Source organism: Salmo trutta, chromosome 38 (assembly GCF_901001165.1).
Source record: "Salmo trutta chromosome 38, fSalTru1.1, whole genome shotgun sequence".
In the NCBI taxonomy this organism is placed as follows: domain Eukaryota; kingdom Metazoa; phylum Chordata; class Actinopteri; order Salmoniformes; family Salmonidae; genus Salmo; species Salmo trutta.
The window spans coordinates 17063189-17085568 of NC_042994.1; the positions used below are offsets into that span (position 1 = coordinate 17063189).

The 22380-nt window shown below is 43.0% G+C and overlaps 1 protein-coding gene and 1 non-coding gene across 3 annotated transcripts in view; both read right to left on the reverse strand.

Moving 5' to 3' along the window:
• LOC115177823 (E3 ubiquitin-protein ligase pellino homolog 1-like) overlaps window positions 1-22380 on the reverse strand; it is a 45750-nt gene that overhangs the window by 3925 nt on the left and 19445 nt on the right. The window contains exons 1-6 of one of the 2 annotated variants that reach the window (XM_029738807.1): window positions 11350-11389; window positions 10923-11210; window positions 2070-2199; window positions 1786-1887; window positions 1164-1379; window positions 743-931 (exon numbers count right to left, since the gene is read on the reverse strand). In XM_029738807.1, coding sequence (XP_029594667.1) covers window positions 743-931; window positions 1164-1379; window positions 1786-1887; window positions 2070-2199; window positions 10923-11122 — 837 coding nt within the window. In that variant the 5' untranslated portion in view covers window positions 11123-11210; window positions 11350-11389. Of the gene's footprint in view, window positions 1-742; window positions 932-1163; window positions 1380-1785; window positions 1888-2069; window positions 2200-10922; window positions 11211-11349; window positions 11390-15168; window positions 15398-22380 lie in introns of those variants that run through there. The other variant, XM_029738808.1, reaches the window with a different exon arrangement.
• trnaa-ugc (transfer RNA alanine (anticodon UGC)) lies at window positions 20860-20934 on the reverse strand. The gene has a single exon. It is a non-coding gene; the product is annotated as a tRNA-Ala (tRNA).

Below are 22380 nucleotides of genomic sequence, written 5' to 3' on the forward strand. Positions count from 1 at the left end.
CCAAACCACATCATAATCATAATAACAGCATGTCTCAGACTCTCAGTCATTCCTCCCAAAATGACGGTGAGGAAGGGGGGAGGGGTATTCCTATGAGAATTCCTCTGACACACTGAAATCTTCCAAACTGACTGTGTGGTCTCTGGGAGGAAGGGATGGAACTTAAAAGTCTAGAGTCAGGGTTTTCCAGGGGAGGTTATTTCCGGTGACATAACAGACCTACTGTATCACATAATAAATCAGAGGCCGATTTCTGTGCTTGAGAAACAGAGACCTCAAAAAGCTAGAGCCCATCCAACCAGACTATTCTGTACAACTGAGATAACTAATTCATTTGTTAAGATGTCCCATCTGCTCATATCACAGAGCTGTTGTTCAATGGCTTAATGAAGTTACACAAAAATAACATTTTGGAGAACGGTAGAGTCTATGTTCTGAAAAATTGTTCCAGAGATACATTTTTCCAAGTTAGTGTGAGAATTGGGGATATTAGCTGGTGGCTTCCATTCAGTTAGTACAGTATTAAGGCTTCAGAAACAGCTTCTTAAAACAATGTCCCTGCAAAATAATGGCAAAGCACGGCTGACAGGGAGGAGAATCACTCAATGCGACTGCACAGGAGTGTGTGTGTGAACATCTGCACATGTTAGTGCTTGTTACTTCATGTGTGCGCACGCATCTGTGTGTGTACGTGTGCTTGTGTGCATGCTTGTGTCTGTGTATGTATCTACTAGCTACCCACCATCTTGCCCCGTTGCTGGGCAGAGCGGGTCTCTCTGAGGGTGAAGACATTGCCACAGACAGAGATCTCTCTCCACACGCCCGGCTTGGAGTCCTGCGTGAAGCCGTGGCGAGGGTGCATCACCAGCACGCCATTAGTGGTCAGCCCGTCCATCTGTCCTTCCTGTATCCTCCACTTGGCTGCCTTCTCCTGGGGGAAAGAAGGGATAGAAAATAGAAAAGGAGAGTTTCAGAAATATGCGTGTAATACTTTTAGTTCTAATAGTTCATAGTTATTTCAAGGTGACATTATGACTTCTAAACATCATTGCATCATGCATGCTAATTGCAAATGCTTACAGAGAAACAGTATATCATATTAGTAGTATTTCTATCCTAATTATATGGCAGCTATTTTGTTTTCACCACAATCACCAACTCACCCCCAGGAAGATGTTCTTGGAGGAGTCGAAGCCGGCGGCGTAGATGTGAGCGGTGTACGGCGGGCTCCGCTGGCAGATGATGCGGCAGGCAAAGCGCGAGATGGTGCTCTGGATAGACTGGGTCTGGGTCTGGCCCTCCCCCCCGTGGCTCTGCTGGCTGCCAGGCACCGTGTCCGTCACCACAAAGTCTATGGGGCTCTCTGTGGAACGCCCAATCTGGGATCGAAGGGAAGAGGTATATGAATGATCAGTGTATACTCCTTTTAGCTTTAGTAATGTTCTTGCAAAAAAACTTTTGGAGAGGCATATATAGTAACTAAACTGATTCAGTTCTTTATTTAGATTAGCTTTAGGAATCCCAGATATGTATTCTATGTCTCAGTACTCAAATGGCTTCCTTTCCTTGTCTCCTTTTTATGTGGTCTCTCAACCATTAGTGCTTTCACTAAGACTGTTCCCTGTTAGCCAAGTCTTCTATCGTTTTCATGCCATTTATTAGTTAGAGTTATATAAGGTCTTACTCACATCGGCTACGGAGAGCGTGATCACACAGTCGACCATGAGTTGGCAAGACAGCACAACAGATCTGGGACCAGTGAGGACAGGCTGAGGACACACTCACCTGGAACATGTCTGTATTGCTGTCATGAGTGTACTCCACCACCACCGTCTGGGCCCGGGACAGAGTGTAGGAGATACTGTGCTGGTCCTTGTTGCTGATGGCCTGCAGGTGGTGGGGGAAAAGTTTGATGTTAGGAGTAGCCGGATGATGTCGTTACCAATTACATTTACTTCAGGCGCCCTCGTTCTGAGTGGAGATATAATGCCTCTTATAGAGAGAAGCGTGTGTTTTTATCAAGCATACGTTACATTATATATTTCTACTGACTGTTTCCTAGCTCCTACCTTGGCTGCCTGAGGTGTACACGCCACGTGCACTGTGCTGGGTTTCACCCCGCTGGCCTTGGGTCTCCGGCACAGTGCAAAGCGGCTTTTCCGCCTCCCCCTGTCTCCGCTGGGTAGGGAGCCATTGTACCTGTGTAGACAAGAACACACCCCATATAAATGAACCATTTTAATCAAGACATCCTGGCAGTGGGATCCTAGACTGGTGTTCCAGTCTGTTTCGTGCTTTAGCAAACTCCTCTCCGTATTTATTTGGTGTCATACCAGTATGAGACCAGGCTAGGGGGAACCATCAAAAGTTACAGTACAAAATAAGCTGTTGATTGTTTGTTTCATCATATAGGATATAGACAGTGCATTCGGAATGTATTCACACCCCTTGACTTTTTCCACATTTTGTTACATTACAGCCTTATTCTAAAAAACATTTCTTATTTTTATTTGGCCAAATAGCTTATTTACATAAGTATTCAGACCCTTTAAAATCAGACTCAAAATCGAGCTCAGGTGCATCTTGTTACCATTGATCATCCTGTTTCTACATGTTTCTACAACTTGATTGGAGTCCACCTGTGGAAAATTCACTTGATTGGACATGATTTGGAAAAGTACACATCTGTCTATATAAGGTCCCACAGTTGACAGTGCATGTCAACGCAAAAACTAAGCCATGAGGTCAAAGGAACTGTCCGTAGAGCTCCAAGACAGGATTGTGTCGAAGCACAGATCTGGGGATGGGTAACAAAAAATGTCTGCAGTATTGAAGGTCCCCAAGAACACAGTGGCTCCTTGGAACCACCAAGACTCTTCCTAGAGCTGGCCACCCGGCCAAACTGAGCAATCGAGGGAGAAGGGCCTTGGTCAGGGAGGTGACCAAGAAACCGATTGTCACTCTGACATGGCTTCAGAGTTCCTCTGTGGAGATGGGAGAATCGTCCAGAAGGAAAACCGTCTCTGCAGCACTCCACCAATCAAGCCTTTATGGTAGAGTGGCCAGATGAACAAAAGGCACATGACAGCCCTTGGAGTTTGTCAAAAGGCACCGAAAGACTCTCAGACAATGAGAAACAAGATTCTCTGGTCTGATGAAACCAAGATTGAACTCTTTGCCCTGAATGCCAAGTGTCATGTGTGTCTGGAGGAAACCTGGCACCATCCCTACAGTGAAGCGTGATGGTGGCAGCATCATGCGGTGGGGATGCTTTTCAGTGGCAGGTACTGGGAGACTAGTCAGTATTGAGGGAAAGATGAATGGAGAAAAGTACAGAGAGATCCTTGATGAAAACCTGCTGCAGAGCACTCAGGACCTCAAGACTGGGGCGAAGGTTCACCTTCCAACAGGACAACGACCCTAGTCTCTGAATGTTCTTGAGTGGCCCAGCCAGACCCCGGACTTTAACCCGATCAAACATCTCTGGAGAGACCTGAAAATAGCTGTACACCTTTGGGATGAATTGGAATGCCAACTGCGAACCAGGCCTAATCGCCCAACATCAGTCCCCGACCTCACTAATGCTCTTGTGGCTGAATGGAAGCATGTCCCCGCAGCATTGTTCCAACATCTAGTGGAAAGCCTTTCCATCGGAGTGGATGCTTTTATTGCAGCAAACGGGGGACCAACTCCACATTAATGCCCATGATTTTGGAACGAGATGGAGCAGGTGTCCACATACTTTTGGCCACAGTGTACATTTTTATTTAGAATTATTTTTTATATGTGAAAATAAGACTATGCTAACTAAGACTCTTAACACAACTAAAACAAATAGTTTAACCACTGTAAACCCATTTAAAAGGGAAATGAATGAGAACTGTTGATGTGCCCTTGAGCAAGGCACTTAACCCTAATTGCTCCTGTAAGTCGCTCTGGATAAAAGTGTCTGCTAAATGACTAAAATGTAAATGTAATGAAGTCATTCAACCCACTTCTAAAAGAAAGTGACAATTGAGAGGGGACCTCTACTTTACAGTAACTCCTTGGTGGAATAGGGTCACACTCGCCGTCAGCTTTGGGTTTGTTTCAGTCAGATCTCCATTAAAACAATCCTCTTTCGTCCAATCAGAGGAGCTAAGCTATGAGGTTATCTTTTGGTCGCTTACCCCTGCCAGCATCTGCTGTGTAAACATTCAACTTTCAGACCGCACGAGTGCAAAGATTTCATTGGGAAATGAGGGCTTTCCTGTTACTTCATCAAACGTAATCAGCTACCTACTTTTCCTGGACAAGCTGAAGAATAAAGAGTGCATTCACTCATTTCACATCTTAATTAGTAGCATTAAATCCAGTGCTAACTGAGACAACCAATGCATTTGTTAACTATTTGGATCTGAAAAAAGAAAGTAGTCTATGAACTCTTAATTGTCAGTTGAACATTGTTTTCTTTTCAGTTGAATTCTATTGCTGAATACAATGTGAACGTGACATAATACTTTTGAAGCCATAACAACCTTCCAACAACTCAGCTCACATCCTCCCTCACTCTGCGCCACATAGGCTACATTCTCCTATGTCCGAAAAAACGTCCTACACAGGAAGCCAGCAGCGTTCTTTGTTTACCCTCACTGTGGCTGAGTTGCAGTGTGCATTTAACTGGATTTAGATTGAACCACCCTGCTCCCCCTTTTTTAGAAGAAACAAAACTGCCCAGTTCAAATGTCGTAAATGAACATGTACAATTGTGTCTGTTGGAAGTTGGAACAATGTGGTTCACATTTAGAGCATAAGGGCTGACTGGCATTTATTTCAAAGAACCTCCACGTAGCACAGTTGAAGCATACCACAGTTGGCAATAATTTAACATGTACAGTGCCTTCAGAAAGTATTCAAATCCCTTGACTTTTTCCACATTTGTTTGTGTTACATCCTGAATTGTTTGATTACTGGTGTAAACACAACACCCCATAATGTGAAAGTGGAATTGTTCTACAAATTAATAAAAAAAAATGAAAAGCTGAAATGTCTTGTGTCAATAACTACTTAACGTCTTTTTTTTTATGGCAAGCCTAAATAAATTCAGAAGTAAAAAAATAGGTTAACAAGTCACATAACTAGTGTTTAACATGATTTTTGAATGACTACCTCATCTCTGTACACACATATAATTATCTGTAAGGCCCATCAGTCAAGCTGTGATTTTCAAACACACACAGGTCTTCCAATGCCTCGCAAAGAAGGGCACCTATTGGTAGGGATTTCACCATGAGGCCAATAGGGACTTTAAAACAGTAACAGAGTTTTAATGGCTGTGATAGGAGAAAACATTGCAGTTACTCCACAACAAACCTAAATGACAGAGTGGAAAGAAGGAAGCCTGTACAGAATAAAAATTATTCCAAAACAAGCATCCTGTTTGCAACAAGGCACTAAGTAACTAACAACTAACAAGTGTAAGGCTTGGGCGTAGTGGGTGAGGAGGCAGGCGCAGGAAGCAGAGAATAAAGGGTAGTGTTTTTAATGAACACAACGGCGAACACAAGCCACCCCAACAGCGATCCAGAGCGCACACAAAACCAAAGTGCCCCAAACACAGGGGACAGAAAATAGTCGGCGCAAAACATGCACTAGCACCATAAACACAATGAGCGTGTACATAAGCAACACACAGAATATAATGCCGCACACAGAGCAGGCGGGCCTACTGGCTAAATAGCCCAGCGAATCAGCCCAATACAAAAACAGGTGCAAACAATAAACGGAAAGGGGGAAAAAGGGGAATCAGTGGCAGCTAGTAGGCCGGTGACGACGACCGCGGAGCGCCACCCGAGCAGGAGGGGGAGCTACCTTCGGTAGGAGTCGTGACAACAAGGCACTGTAAAAAATGTGACAAAGCAATTCACCTTTTGTCCTGAATACAAAGTGTTACGTTTGGGGCAAATCCACTACAACACATTACTGAGAACCACTCTCCATGTTTTCAAGAATAGTGGTGACTGCATAATGTTATGGGTATACTTGTAATCGTTAAGGACTGGGGAGTTTTTCAGGATAAAAAAGATGCGGAATTGAGCTAAGCACAGGCAACATCTTAGAGGAAAGCCTGGTTTAATCTGCTTTCCATCAGACACTGGGAGATGAATTCACCTTTCAGCAGGACAATAACCTAAAACACAAGGCCTAATCTAGACTAGAGTTACTTACCAAGAAGACAGTGAATGTTCCTGAGTAGCCGAGTTACAGTTTTGACTTAAATCTGCTTGAAAATCTATGGAAAGACCTGAAAATGGTTGTCTAGCAATGATCAACAACCAATTTAACAGAACTTGAAAAGAATAATGGGCAAACATTGCACAATCCAGGTGTGGAAAGCTCTTAGAGACTTACCCAGAAAGACTCACAGCTGTAATCGCTGCCAAAGGTGATTCTAACATGTATTGGCTCAGGCGGTTGAATACTTATCTAATCAAGATATATTAGTGTTTTATTTTTTATGAATTTTTGACACATTTTAGATTTTTCTTCCACTTTGACATTACAAAGTATTTTGTGTAGATCGTTGACAAAAAATGCATATTAAATACATTTTAATCCCACTTTGTAACACAAAAAAATGTGGAATAAGGGGTGTGAATACTTTGGGAAGGCACTGCATGTTGCTATGCATTGAACAGGACTGTTTCAAACCTCAAAAAAATGATTGCACCACATGACTATGGCTGTTCAATCCAGGAAATGGTCCTGGAGATTTACTTGGGTGCTTTCATTCCAGCCCTGAGTAACACACCCAATTTCTTTAATCGTGTCCAGACTGCTTCAAGATCCTCCATTGTTCCTGTACCCAAGAAAGTGAATGTAACTGAACTAAATGACCATTTCCCCCTAGCACTCACTTCTTTCATCGTGAAGTGCTTTGAAAGGCTAGTTAAGGGCCATATCACCTCCACCTTACCCGACAACCTAGAACCCATACAATTTACATACCGCCCCAACAGATCCACGGACGAAGCATTCACCATTGTACTGCACACTGCCCTATCAAGAGACACACAAGAGAAATAATGATGTGAGAATGCTGTTCATCGACAACAGCTCAGCCTTCAACACCATAGTGCCCTCCAAGCTCATCACTAAGCTCAAGGCCCTGGGTCTGAACCCTGCCCTGTGCAACTCCAGACTGGCCGACCCCAAGCAGTGAAGGTAAGCGACAACACCACAGTGGTGTGTGCTCAGCCCTCTCATGTACTCTCTGTTCATCCATGCGTGGCTATGCAAGTCTCCAACTAAATCATCAAGTTTGCTGATGACACAACAGTGGTCGGCCTGATAACCAACAATGACGAGACAGCCTACAGGAAGGAGGTGAGAGCCCTGGCGGAGTGGTGCCAGGAGAATAACCTCTCCCTCAATGTCAACAAAACAAAAGAGCTGATCGTGGACTACAGGAGACAGCAGAGAGAGCACGCCCCCATCCACATCGACAGGGCCGCAGGCAAGAAGGCCAAAAGCTTCAAATTCCTTGGCGTGCACATCACTGACGACCTGAAATGGTCCCTTCACACAGACAGTGTGGTGAAAAAGGCGCTACAGCGCTTCTTCAACCTCAGGAGGCGGAAGAGATTCGGCTTGGCCACTAGGATCCTCAGAAACTTCTACAGATGCACCATTGCTGTATCACCGTCTGGTACAGCAATTGCACTGATGCTCTCCAGAGGGTGGTGTGGTCGGCCCAACGCATCATCGGGGGCACACTGCCTGCCATCCAGGATGTCTACAGCACCCGGTGTCACAGGAAGGCCAAGATGATCATCAAGGATCTCAGCCACCCAAGCCATGGCCCGTTCACCCCGCTACCGTCTAGAAGGTGGAAACAGTACAGGTGCATCAAAGCTGGGACCGAGACACTGTTAATTAAACAGCTTCTATCTCCAGGCCATCAGAATGTTAAACTAGCTGGCCTCCTCCCAGTACCCTGCCCTGAACCTTAGTCACTGTTACTAGCTAGCTACCACCAGGTACTCTACCCTGTACCTTAGAGACTACTTTGCCCTATGTACGTAGAGTCATTGAACACTGGTTACTTTAATAATGTTTACATGGTCTGTCAGTGATAAAGAGATGCTCTGCTTTTTTGACACCAAACTCCTGCAGAGTCTAGTTTTATCTTATCTTGATTATTGCCCAGTCATATGGTCAGGTGTTGCAAAGAAGGACCTAGAAAACTACAGCTGGCCCATAGAGCAGCACGTCTTGCTCTTCACTATAATCAGAGGGCTAATATCAATACTATGCATGCCAGTTTCTCTTAGCTAAAAGTAGAGGAGAGACTGACTGCATTACTTCTTCTTTTCATGAGACAATTCCAGATGGTTTGCATAGTCAACTTACACACAGCTCTGACACACACACTTACCCCACCAGACATGTTACCAGGGGTCTTTTCACAGTCCCCAAATCCAGAACATATTCAAGAAAAAGTACAGTATTATTTAGAGCCATGATTGCATGGAACTCCCTTCCATATCAGATTACTCAAATGAACAGCAAACCTGGTTTAAAAAAAACAGAAAAGGCAACACATCACGGCACAATGCCTCTCCCCTACTTGACCTAGATATTTCGTGTGTATGTGCTGAAATGTAGATTATGTGTGATGTTTTAAATTTATGTAGTTCTGTTCTTGTCTATTCATATTGTGTATTATGTAATGTTTCATGTTTTGTGTGGACCCCAGGAAGAGTACCTGCTTCCTATATAACTACTGCTGTACACATCTTTTCTATTCATACACTACCCATACTGTTTATATATTATATATATATATATATATATTTATATATATATATATTAGTACCAGTCAAAAGTTTGAACACACCTACTCATTCAAGGGTTTTTCTTAATTTTTTGCATTTTTCTACATTGTAGAATAATAGTGAAAACATCAAAACTATGAAATAACACATATGGAATCATGCGGTAGCTAAAAGTGTTAAACAAATGAAATACATGTTATATTTGAGATTCTTCAAAGTAGTCACCCTTTGCCTTGATGACAGCTTTGCACACTCTTGGCATTCTCTCAACCAGCTTCATGAGGTAGTCACCTGGAATGCATTTCAATTAACAGGTGTGCCTTGTTAAAAGTTCATTTCTGGAATTTCTTTCCTTCTTAATGAGTTTGAGCCAATCAGTTGTGTTGTGACAAGGTATGGGTATTATACAGAAGATAGCCCTATTTGGTAAAATACTAAGTCCATATTATGGCAAGAACAGCTCAAATAAGCAAAGAGAAATGACAGTCCATCATTACTTTAAGACATGAAGAAGAAATCTGAAAGTTTCTTCAAGTGCAGTCGCAAAAACCATCAATGATGAAACTGGCTCTCATGAAGACCGCCACAGGAAAGGAAGACCCAGAGTTAGCTCTGCTGCAGAGATAAGTTCATTAGAGTTAACTGAACCTCAGATTGCAGCCCAAATAAATGCTTCGCAGAGTTCAAGTAACAGACACATCTCAACATCAGCTGTTCAGAGAAGACTACGTGAATCAGGCCTTCATGGTCATATTGCTGAAAAGAAACCACTACTAAAGGACACCAATAATAAGAAGAGACTTGCTTGGGCCAAGAAACACAAGCAATGGACATTAGACCTGTGGAAATCTGTCCTTTGGTCTGATGAGTCCAAATTTGAGATTTTTGGTTCCAACCACTGTCTTTGTGAGACGCAGAGTAGGTGAACGGATGATCTCTGCATGTGTGGTTCCCACCAATAAGTATGGAGGAGGAGGTGTGATGGTTTGGGGTGCTTTGCTGGTGACACTGTCAGTGATTTATTTAGAACTCAAGGCACACTTAACCAGCATGGCTACCACGGCATTCTGCAGTGATACGCCATCCCATCTGGTTTGTGCTCAGTTGGTTTTCAACAGGACAATGACCCAAAACACACCTCCAGGCTGTGTAAGGGCTATTTGACCAAGTAGAGTGATGGAGTGCTGCATCAGATGACCTGGCGTCTACAATCACCCGACCTCAAACCAACTGAGTTGGTTTGGGATGAGTTGAACCACAGAGTGATAGAAAAGCAGCCAACATGTGCTCAGCATATGATTCAGCCTTGATTCTATCTTCTGTAGCAAATTGTATTTTTACATTTGATAAAAGTAGAAACTCAGAGCTACAAAATGGTATATCATACACTGCATTTGCGGAACAATGGGAAAGTCATTCTGCTTTGAACATTGATAAACTTATAACTCCACTTTTTAAGAAAATGGCCCTAGAATATTTTGGTTCACCTACTGGACAGCTCTTTTGTCTACACCCATTCAGCATTGTTCACACCCTCTTAAGCCTTAGCCCCACCCATCTCTTTAAGGATTCACATGTGAGGTCATGTGCTAAAGGTCATGTAGTGTGATAAAGATTAAGACTAAAAGTGGTAGAAGTAGTATTCCAGGTAAACAGAACGTGTCCAGATAAAAATATTTCATCAATATTAGTTGACGCTTACCCAGACACACTTGTCTAAATTGATGGGTCATGTGAAAGAAATGCTATAACCCCCAGCCACATCTTGCTAAATGGATGGGTATCTACAGAAGGTGTAAACAGTACAGCCAAATGGTTACTTGCAAAAATAGATAGTGTCAATATAAAGAAAAAATAACAAGTGTCAATGCCAGTAGAGAAAGAACAAAATAATATACAGTATATACAAGAACAATATTAATAACAATATCAGTGATACTGGTGATAGATGAGGTAGTTATATGCATACAGTGAGGGGTAAAGTGGCTGAGCAGCAGGATAAAAAAAAAATAGTAGCAGCAACACATGGCGTGTGTGTTATAGGACAAAGTGATGTGAATGTCTATAGAGGCACTGCAGATAGCGCTGATGACTGGGAACTCTCACCCAGTGATGAACTGGTCCGTCCGAACCACGAATGAACAAAGGAATCTATATTCGGACAGCCCGTTGCTGTCCTGCCCTTGCCTTTGGTGCAGGGCATGTGATGTACATAGCCTCTTGGTCGCAAAACTCCCTGATCTTCTCAGAAAGATGAGTTGGTCTAGCTGTGTCCAGTCCAGGTGGTGCTTGTACAGGCAGATCATCTATGGGAGGGAGGATGTCAGTGTTGTGCAGCAGCTGAAACCTGGTCCAGACTGAGTCCAAACGCTCCTTGCCGACAACAACACCAGGCTTCAGAGCATCGAAGATGTAAAACAGGAAATAAAAAAATAAAAATGGGAAGACATTACAACCTTGCATAACATCAATTCACCTCCCAAGTTTAGATAAGAAGAATAACCTCATACAATGCAATGAAAATGATATTCACCTGAAGTGCTGGTACTGCTTGATCTGTGGCAGCGGCCTGAAGTACAGAGCCAGGTGTTGTTGCCAGCCATAGCTTTCCACCAGCACCGTACCATCCTCCAGTCCAACCAGCTGTGGGATGTTGACCACTGTCACAGTACTGTCCTTCACAACACCAGCAATCTCAGACAAAGTGTTCAATCTGTTCTTGAGATGGCAGCAGCTTTCCACCAAAGTATTTGTGTACTGGGTGGAGTCCTGGTAATGCTATTGCATTATCCTCTGCGTAGTTGTTGATGAAGTTCACATCTCGCTGCAAGTCCTCATGATTCAGGTGTAAGCTGTTCTTGCTTGGGCCAGCTCTCTTTTTGATGGGAGGCATTCTCCTTGTATGACTGGTGGAGGAGAGTCAGACGTGTTCTACTGATGCTGAAAGACAAATTCCAGACACAAATATGTTAGCATTATTATACAGTAGGTAGCCGTAATCACCATCAGACAAACCTGGCTAACTTCATGGATCATGTAATCATCTGGCGAAGTGGATACTTAGCTAGCTAGCTAAACAATTAACCATAATCCCAATCCATAGAGTACTAGCAATACAAACCGATTGTCATAGCTAACTAAAGGTAACCAAATAGGTTCAATGTTAGCTAGTTAGCTAGCTAACATTAGGCTATAACTAGCAATGCAAATGGCTTGCTGAGATAATATTACTACACAGATCATACACGTAATGTTAGCTACCGATCCAGCCATCTAACATCAGCTAGCTAGCTAACAGTACGCTTTAACTTGGAGTCTTTTGTTTAGACATGTAGCTAGCTAAACAATGAACCATAATCCCAATCCATAGAGTACTAGCAATACAAACCGATCATCATAGCTAGCACAAGTCAACCAAATAGGTTCAATGTTGGCTAGCTAACATTAGGCTATAATTAGCAATGCAAATGGCTTTCTGAGATAATATTACTACACAGATCATACACTAGCTAACAGTAAGCTTTGAATTGCAATGAAAACAACTTTCTGACAAAATTAAAAACGTATAATATCTGAAACTGTAGCTGGACTCTTACCTGTATGCATGGATGAATGCTTCACGCCAGACTGCAACCCCTTTCATTAAATAAGACGTCCTGTGTCGTTTCCGTTTTATTTGTACAGCTTGCTTGGCCCGTTGTGTCAAGTCACTCTGGTTCACACTGACCATGTGCAATGCCATAAGAATCATCAGATCTTTCTCCCTCTCTGTCACGGATGCCATGGTTGCCCTTAGTTTGAAGATGTCATCCGGAGGCAGGTGTTTTATACAACAGCCACCTGTCTTCTCTTTTCGACTCCCTCTGCATTTGCAATCAAACGACAGAATTGTATTCATCTCCTTATCATACTCTGCTTCTACCAGACATTCCACTGATTTCAAAACTCGGTCAACTTCTTCCGTGACAACAACAATGTTGATCGCCGTTTCTTCCCCATCACTGTCATCAGAAGACTCTACAATGTCTATTTCAATGAAAATGTTTTTACCTAAATCAGGGATATCCTCAACGTCTGATTCATTTTCAGAGTCAGAGAGAGTCAGCATGGTACTATCGCCCTCCTGAAAGTAGTCCATCACAACTTTTTCCCACTGCCTTTGTCGATAGCGCCTGATAAATTCAAGGCGGCAATGTTATTGAGAGCATTAGTAACACATTTGCAGTTCTCCATGGTTAATGTTATATCTTTCGAAAAAAACTGCAGTAGAAAGGATTATCTACACATAACGAGCAGCTCATTTTATAGACAGAAGATTCTACACGGCAGACCAATCCGAAACTCATCTCTCGGCATGTACAGCCCATTCATTATCTCAGCCAATCATGGCTAGTGGGAAGGTTCCTGACTTTTTCTGTGGCTAAACCAACTAGGCTCGTAATTTAACAACTTTATTCGTATTTTTAGATGGCATACAAGTTTGTTATTAAGGCACATGAAAGTTCAAATGTTCCAGAAGGCATTTTTGCCAAAAAATTCATTTTGATAAAAAATATAAATAAACATTCAAATAGGTCTCCTGTGAAGTCGTGACTTGCGACATACACCAAGTTTCCTGAAACTAGTCACATATGTGGGAACTCCTTCAAGACTGTTGGAAAAGTATTCCTCATGAAGGTGGTTGAGAGAAGGCCAAGAGTGTGCAAAGTTGTCATCAAGGCAAAGGGAATCTAAAATCTAAAATCTATTCTGATTTGTTTAACACTATCTACACTGAAAAACTTCCCCACAGCATGATGCTGCCACCACCATGCTTCACCGTAGGGATGGTGCCAGGTTTCCTACAGATGTGACGCTTGGCATTCAGGCCAAAGAGTTCAATTGTGGTTTCATCAGACCAGAGAATCTTGTTTCTCATGGTCTGAGAGTCCTTTAGGTGCCTTTCGGCAAACTCCAAACGGGCTGTCAAGTGCCTTTTACTGAGGAGTGGCTTCCGTCTGGCCACTACCATAAAGGTCTGATTGGTGCAGTGCTGCAGAGATGGTTGTCCCTCTGGACAATTCTCTCATCGCCACAGAGGAACTCTGGAGCTCTGTCAGAGTGACCATCGGGTTCTTGGTCACCTCCCTGACCAAGGCCCTTCTCCCCCGATTGCTCAGTTTGGCCGGGCAGCCAGCTCTAGGAAGAGTCTTGGTGGTTCCAAACTTCTTCCATTTATGACGGAGGCCACTGTTTTCTTGGGTACCGTCAATGCTGCAGACATTTTTTGTTACCCTTCCCCAGATCTGTGCCTCGACACAATCCTGTCTCGGAGTTCTACAGACAATTCCTTCGACCTCATGGCTTGGTTTTTGCGCTGACATGCACTGTCAACTTTGGGACCTTAAGTAGACAGCCTTTCTGAATCATTTCCAAACAACTGAATTTACCACAGGTGGACTCCAATCAAGTTGTAGAAACATTTCAGGGATGATCAATGGAAACAGTATGCACCTGAGCTCTAATAGCAAAGGGTCTGAATACTTATGTAAATAAGGTATTTATGTGTGTCGATTGATGAGAAAAAAATCATATTTAATCTATTTTATAATAAGCCTGTAACGTAACAAAATGTGAAAAAGGGAAGGGGTCTGAATACTTTCAGAATGCACTGTATATATATATATATATATATATATATATATATAGCGGAGGCTGGTCGGCGGAGATATAGGAGGACGGGCTCATTGTAATGGCTGGAATGGAATCAATGGAATGGTATCAAACACATCACACATATGGAAACCACGTTTCACTCCGTTCCATTTATTCCATTAAAGGCATTACAATGACCCCGTCCTCCTATAGCTCCTCCCACCAGCCTCCACTGATATATTTATATTCCGGACTCTGACATTGCTCGTTCTGATATTTCTTAATTTCTTTATTTTTTACTTTTGGAATGTGCGTATTGTTTTGCATAGTTTTCTAGGTATTAGTACTTCACTGTGCTTGCGATACAAGACCATGGTACTTGCATACGGAGCAGCAAGAGGAACTGCCCCTCCCTACCTTCAGGCTATGCTACACCCCAACCGAGCACTCCGTTCTGCCACCTTTGGTCTCTTGGCCCAGTCCAGGCTCTATTCTGTCCTGGCACCCCAATGGTGGAACTAGCATCCCCCTGAAGCTAGGACAGCAGAGTCCCTGCACATCTTCCGAAAGCACCTGAAATCCTACTTCTTCAAAGAGTATCTTAAATAATCCCCCTCCTCATCTCACCCCACCCCCCACCCTCAGTAATATCAGATTGGGATAACCCTGGCCTATGTACTGTACATAAGCAACAAAATGCAATTAAACCCCCTCTTACCCCAGAACAATGAGCTCTCCGTATTTGACTGGCACTTTGGTGGAGGCTGGGGTGGTGGAGATGTTTTCCTGGTCGGGAGAGAACATTGGTGCAGCTGTCAGGGGGGGGGGTAGAGTGATGAAGAGCTCTCCCACGGTGAACACTCACTCCTCTGTCTCCTTTTTCCTCAGAGTCTGCTCCTTTTTCCTCAGAGACTGGTCATCCTGTCGCTCACAACACCACACTCAACCTGCAGACAAAACAGAAAAACAGCAGAGGAGAACTTTTGTCAGGGTCAAACAGCCACGCAGAGCAGACACAACAGACCTAACAGGTGCGTCTAGAACCGTTATATTAGTCAATAAGAGACTGTAAGCGAGACTTAACAAACAACAGACACAACAGCTGAGATTGCTGTGTCTCCAAAGCACATGATACAACACATCGATTACTCACACTCACGTTGAGATTATCGAACAGCGTGCTACAGGTACCATAGGTGGATAATAGTCAGTAAGAGAGAGAGATAGACTAAACGAACAAACAGACACAACAACCAAGATTGATGGGTCTCCAAAGAGCACATGACAAACCACATTGATTACTCACTCTGTGACCTGTGGCGCCTATCGAGCGCGAAAGCTGCTATCCTGGCTTTGCTTGCCAGTCATACACTGTAACTTTCTTAAGACTTGCAACTGAAAAAACAAGACTAATACAATAATAGTAATACTGTAGAACGCATGTTAGCTTCGGTTACATAGTGCAGCAGGACGCTAAAGTGACCGGTCACACAAATCCGTCAGGCGGAGAGTAAAAAGCTCAACTCTCCACAGCTAGACAGGCTCGGCACTAATCTTCAGCTTTGCTGCTACTGCAGGGAGAGTTCAGAGAGCAAGCTCTTAGCATCGCAACGACAGGGGACTTAGTGGGGCGCAAACAAAGCTAATTAGACCAGACACATGTCACACCCTTCCATTTTCCGTCGACTACCGCGGGCCATAGTTATCAATGTTGACCTTGGCTGGCTCTCTTTATGCTGTGTGCATGGCATAGCCTGAGCTTATTTTATAAGTGTCTTATAAGCAAGAATGGAGTCACACAATTTGTTTGTTCGTCTGACGGCCAACAAATCCAAGAACTCTAGCTGAAAATGAACTCACATATTCTAAATGGAAAATTCAATGGTGTCATCTTGCACTACAGTCGACTCCTGATAAGTGCACTTTAGATAAACTGTTCAAAAAGTGCAATATAGCTCCTCGTCCCAATTCAATTACTTAATTTTTAATTGCCTCTGATAACTAACTGCGTGTTCCGGTTAAGTGCAAACTGTCACAACTGTCCCAAGCCATTGCATTTATCAGTTATCAGAGTTGACTGTAAACTGGGAAATGTCCCTGCCCTCACTTATGTTAGTTGATGATCTCAACCTTTGGTAACCTTTTGTACACTAGTACTCATTACTACAATATTACTACAATAGAGCCTGGGGCTGGCTTAGCGCACAAAAAACACATTTGGTGTGTTTGTCCGATTTGACAAGTATTTCGATGCATGATTGGAACTGTCTATGATAGAGGGGAGAGATACACTTAGTAGCGCTGTGTGGTTGATAATGCTACTGAGTGAGAGAGATGAGAAAGGAATTAAAGGAGTTTTTAGGACAGTAGGGCCCAATAGAATCCGCGTTGCGGAAAACACATACGGAGTCACAGAATCCAGACATTAAAACGGAATTCAACAATATTCTAAAATGTATTGAACTTATTTGAAAATTCATTAATTTGCCCAATATTAGGGGAGTGGCATAAATTACCGTAAATTCCAGACTATAAGCCGCAACTTTTTTCCCACGCTTTGAACATCGCGGCTTAAACAATGACGTGGCTAATATATGGATTTTTCCCGCTTTCACATTTGTTTTCTCCAAAAAAACACATTCTGTGACGTGCTCAGTTTTTTGCCAGCATTCAGCTTTCATTGGACCAATGAAATTGCCGAACGGGTTAAGGTCAAACAACTTTTTTGTTTACTGTTTAGATTAAATCGAGCGCTCTCAAACTTCCCATCATTCTGATTACGGTAGTCATTTTGTCACCCTCATCGTGGCAAAGACACGGAGAAATGCATATGATGACAGCTTTCAAGTTGAAGGCGATTGATCTGGCTGTTGGAAAAGGAAATAGAGCTGCTGCACGGGAGCTTGGTCTTAATGAGTCGATGATAAGACGTTGGAAACAGCAGCGTGAGGAATTGACTCAGTGCAAAAAGACAACTAAAGCTTACTGCAATTTTTTTATTTTTTGTTACAAGCTGTGTTTCGTTAAAGCCTATTTATTTTTGTTCAAGCCGTGTTTCGTTAAAGCCTATTTATTTTTGTTGTTTCGTTAAAGCCTGTGTAAAGTTCATTTGTTTCAATGTACTGGTAGGCACCTGCGGCTTATAGACATGTGCGGCTTATTTATGTTTATGTATGTTTATGTATGTTTATGTTTTTAAATTCAGTGGGTGCGGCTTATATTCAGGTGAGCCTAATAGTCCGGAAATTACGGTAAGCTAAAGAGGTAAGTTGAGCCACACTTGTTTCTAGGAAACCATACACAAAATTTATAATTTGACCAAATATTTAGGAAGAGCTCATCATTTTATGGTCTGTGAAGAAAGAAATGACATGGAAAAAGTGGTAAGCAAGTTAGGTCCAAAAAACTGATTTTCACCAAGTCAAATTAATTTGTGTTAGAGGTTTCATGATGCTTGTATCTAAACCAAAGTAGATACTTTTAAAATTGTTCTATGCATCTGTTGGGGTCTCTATAAGCTTCAATATGAGGTCCTGAACCTAGCATGAAAGAGCATCCCTGTAGCTGTGTGGCCTAATATAGTCAAAATGTTTGAGCCAATGGCCATGGGGTAAGCTGAGTCAATGGTTGAGCCAATGGAAAGTTGAGCAAATTGAAGTGTTTTCTTCCCAGGCATAATGCCATGCATTATCGCTGAGAAATGAGGTAACAATAGGGCCTGGCCTATGTTAAAAAAGTGTTTAAAAAAGCACAAAGGTGTTAGGCCCGTGTTAAAAGACCAAAAAGTGACTGTGATTGTGTTGAATTGTGTTTGGGAAATAGAGATATAAACTCAGCAAAAATAGAAACGTCCCTTTTTCAGGACCCTGTCTTGCAAAGATAATTCGCAAAAATCCAAATAACTTCACAGATCTTCATTGTAAAGGGTTTAAACATTGTTTCCCATGCTTGTTCAATGAACCATAAACAAGTATTGAACATGCACCTGTGGAACTCTCGTTAGGATACAAACAGCTTACAGACGGTAGGCAATTAAGGTCACAGTTATGAAAACTTAGGACACTAAAGAGGCCTTTCTACTGACTCAGGGTCCCTGCTCATCTGCGTGAACGTGCCTTAGACATGCTGCAAGGAGGCATGAGGACTGCAGATGTGGCCAGGGCAATAAATTGCAATGTCCGTACTGTGAGACGCCTAAGACAGCGCTACAGGGAAACAGGACGGACAGCTGATCGTCCTCGCAGTGGCAGACCACGTGTAACAACACCTGCACAGGATCGGTACATCCGAACATCACACCTGCGGGACAGGTACAGGAAGGCAACAACAGCTGCCCGAGTTACACCAGGAACTCACAATCCCTCCATTAGTGCTCAGACTGTCCGCAATAGGCTGAGAGAGGCTGGACTGAGGGCTTGTAGGCCTGTTGTAAGGCAGGTCCTCACCAGACATCACCGGAAACAACGTTGCCTATGGGCACAAACCCACCGTCGCTGGAACTGACAGGACTGGCAAAAAGTGCTCTTCACTGACGAGTCGCGGTTTTGTCACCAAGGGTGATGGTCGGATTCACGTTTATCGTTGAAGGAATGAGCGTTACACTGAGGCCTGTACTCTGGAGCGGGATCGATTTGGAGGTGGAGGGTCCGTCATGGTCTGGGGCGGTGTGTCACAGCATCATCGAACTGAGCTTGTTGTCATTGCAGGCAATCTCAACGCTGTGCGTTACAGGGAAGACATCCTCCTCCCTCATGTGGTACCCTTCCTGCAGGCTCATCCTGACATGACCCTCCAGCATGACAATGCCACCAGCCATACGGCTCGTTCTGTGTGTGATTTCCTGCAAGACAGGAATGTCAGTGTTCTGCCATGGCCAGCGAAGAGCCCGGATCTCAATCCCATTGAGCACGTCTGGGACCTGTTGGATCGGAGGGTGAGGGCTAGGGCCATTCCCCCTAGAAATGTCCGGGAACTTGCAGGTGGGGTAACATCTCACAGCAAGAACTGGCAAATCTGGTGCAGTCCATGAGGAGACGCACTGCAGTACTTAATGCAGCTGGTGGCCACACCAGATACTGACTGTTACTTTTGATTTTGACCCTCCCCTTTGTTCAGGGACACATTATTCCATTTCTGTTAGTCACATGTCTGTGGAACTTGTTCAGTTTATGTCTCAGTTGTTAAATCTTGTTACGTTCCTACAAATATTTATACATGTTAAGTTTGCTGAAAATAAACACAGTTGACAGTGAGGACATTTCTTTTTTTGCTGAGTTTATATATTTCTTTAACCTTCATTTAACTAGGCAAGTCAGATAACCCTTTCATGCATGAGTTCCAAATATCTCTAACGGTTGCCCCAGCGTGAGTTTTTTATGCACGTGATGTTAGAATGTTCTCTCCATTCCAGAATGTGATTGTTACGCAACAGGACATTTAATCCGCGCTGCCCTCAAACCAAGGCACGCAGCCTGTTTTTATTTATAGGCTGATTTCAACTTATCAATTTCAAATAATTTTCTAACAAGTTTTTTTTTTTTCTAAGAACAGTTTGAATTGAGGTGTGTTCCGCCTCATTCATTCACATAAAATAAGTCATTTTTACTTTTGCGGTCCAATTAATTTTTTGGACATTTCTGACCCGGACAAAATTCCCCAAACACTTCCCAATTGTTTGTGCAGTTCAAGTCTGCAGACATTTGCTCATCTCCCGTCCTGCACATACGTGTTCATATTTTCCATCTGTTGCCTGCATCGCAGTCATAGTTGTTTTCGTTACCAATAATAACTTTCGAGATGTGTGCGTTTCTATCAAAGTAAGTGCCTTATTACGTTATAATAGTTTATGCATGTCTGTTATGTCGTTTCTACTGTAGCATAATATATTTGTGTTTATTCCTTATAACTGCGGACACGCGAGGTAACGTTACTCATTTCATAACCTTTATGGTGTTATACTCAATGCTTAGGTAGCTAGCTACATTCTTCTATCAGCTCTGGAAAACAATGCAAATTGCGTCAGAGAAGTATTAGCATGTGTTGTATTTTGAAGCTACCCTGGCCTTATAACTCCCAAGTAGCGCAGCTGTCTAAGGCACAGCGTCTCAGTGCTAGAGGCGTCACTACAGACACCCAGGTTCAAATCCACACTGCATTTCTAGCAAAGTAAGTACCGTATTACGTTATAATAGTTTCTGTATGTTGTGTTATACCGTTTCTACTGTAGCTCATTGTGTGTATGGAGCATAATATATTTGTGTATAGTCCTTATAACCGCGGACGTTACTCATGTCATAACCTTACATTTGAGTCATTTAGCAGACGCTCTTATCCAGAGCGACTTACAGTAGTGAATGCATACATTTCGATTCATTTCATACATTTTTTTGTCAATATTTTTTCCCGTGCTGGCCCCCCATGGGAATCGAACCCACAACCCTGGCGTTGCAAACACCATGCTCTACCAACTGAGCCACAGGGAGGCTATATAACACCTTTATGGTGTTATATTCAATCGTGCTTATGTAGCTAGTTACATTCTTCTATTAGCTCTGTAAAACAATGCTAATTGAGTCAGAGAAGTATTGGCTTGTTGTATTTTGAAGCTACCCTGGAAATATTGAAAAATATCTTCTTATACCACTTGATCGTTTTCTGAGTGCATTCCACAAAGCTGTTTATCATGTCCGCCTTATCCACTGCCCCATTTTGAGGTTATAGTCAAGCTCACAGTCTGGTTTGATTTTTCTCTCTCCCGTCAGGTGGTCCACATTCCCTGTAGCCAACATGGTTGCTGTATGGACAGTGGAGAGGACATGGATGTCTCGTTTGTCATGCCACTTTACTGCCAGCTGTTGACATTTCTTATTTTGTATAACAGGTCATTTAGGATGGAAGTAGCATTGTTGATGAAATGCAGTCATCGAAGCAGAACTAGGAAGCAGTCTTGGGAAAAGAGGGTGACAAAGAAGGGAGTTGCAAACATAGGATCTGTGTTTCAGTATTCTCTTAGGGAGTTCTTCTTTGCTATCCCCATGAGAAGGACTGTCACCAGGAAGGTATACATTTCACTAATTGTGATTGTCCCCCCCACTCCTGGCTCTCTCTTCTCCTGTAGCTCCAAGGCATTGTGATTGGTCTCTGCTATGTCTCCCACCAGCTCCTCTGTCAGAAACAACTTGAAGCACTCTGCCTCAGATGGAAATGGCAAGGGGCATTGCACTCCAGACTGGGACTCATCAAAGCAAACAGCAGGGCCAGAAGGGGTGAAATGGCTGGCAGCCTTCCAGCTACCACAGAACTCCTGTACTTCATCCACTGTCGGTTTGCCTCCATCACCACCAGCATCTTCAAAGGGAACTGGGACTTTGTCAGTGGACAAGGGGTCCTCAGATTCAGGGTTCTCAATGGCTGGGGGGCAGCTCCTCACTGTCACTGTCAGAATCTGATTCCTGACTTTCAGGATCATTGTCAGAATTTTAAACAATATCCAGAATTTTCGCATTTGTGAGTTGTCTCCTGTTGAAAGACATTGCCAGTACTACAGCTTAGCTCACTAGCTACATACATAAACAACAACACTGAATGGCTCAGAGTGGGAGTGAGAGGTTACGTGATTGACTGCCTGCACACGCCATTTGTATCAATAAATCACTATCAGAAAATGTTTTGTGTGGTAATTATTGATATATTTACTGTTCTATTCACATGTTTTTCAAGTACCGGTGATAAATCATGCATTCCGATTCTTGCATAGATTGTAATGGGCACATAGTATGTGTGTAAAATACTTTTTTGAAGGTTGTACTGATTATGATGAGCTAAGCTAATTCCAGCTATGTGTGGAGCCATGTTTGTTGATATACAGTGCATTCTGGGTTTCACGTAATCGTCTGTCGGACCAAAAATGCTATAACAAAATGAGGTGAGT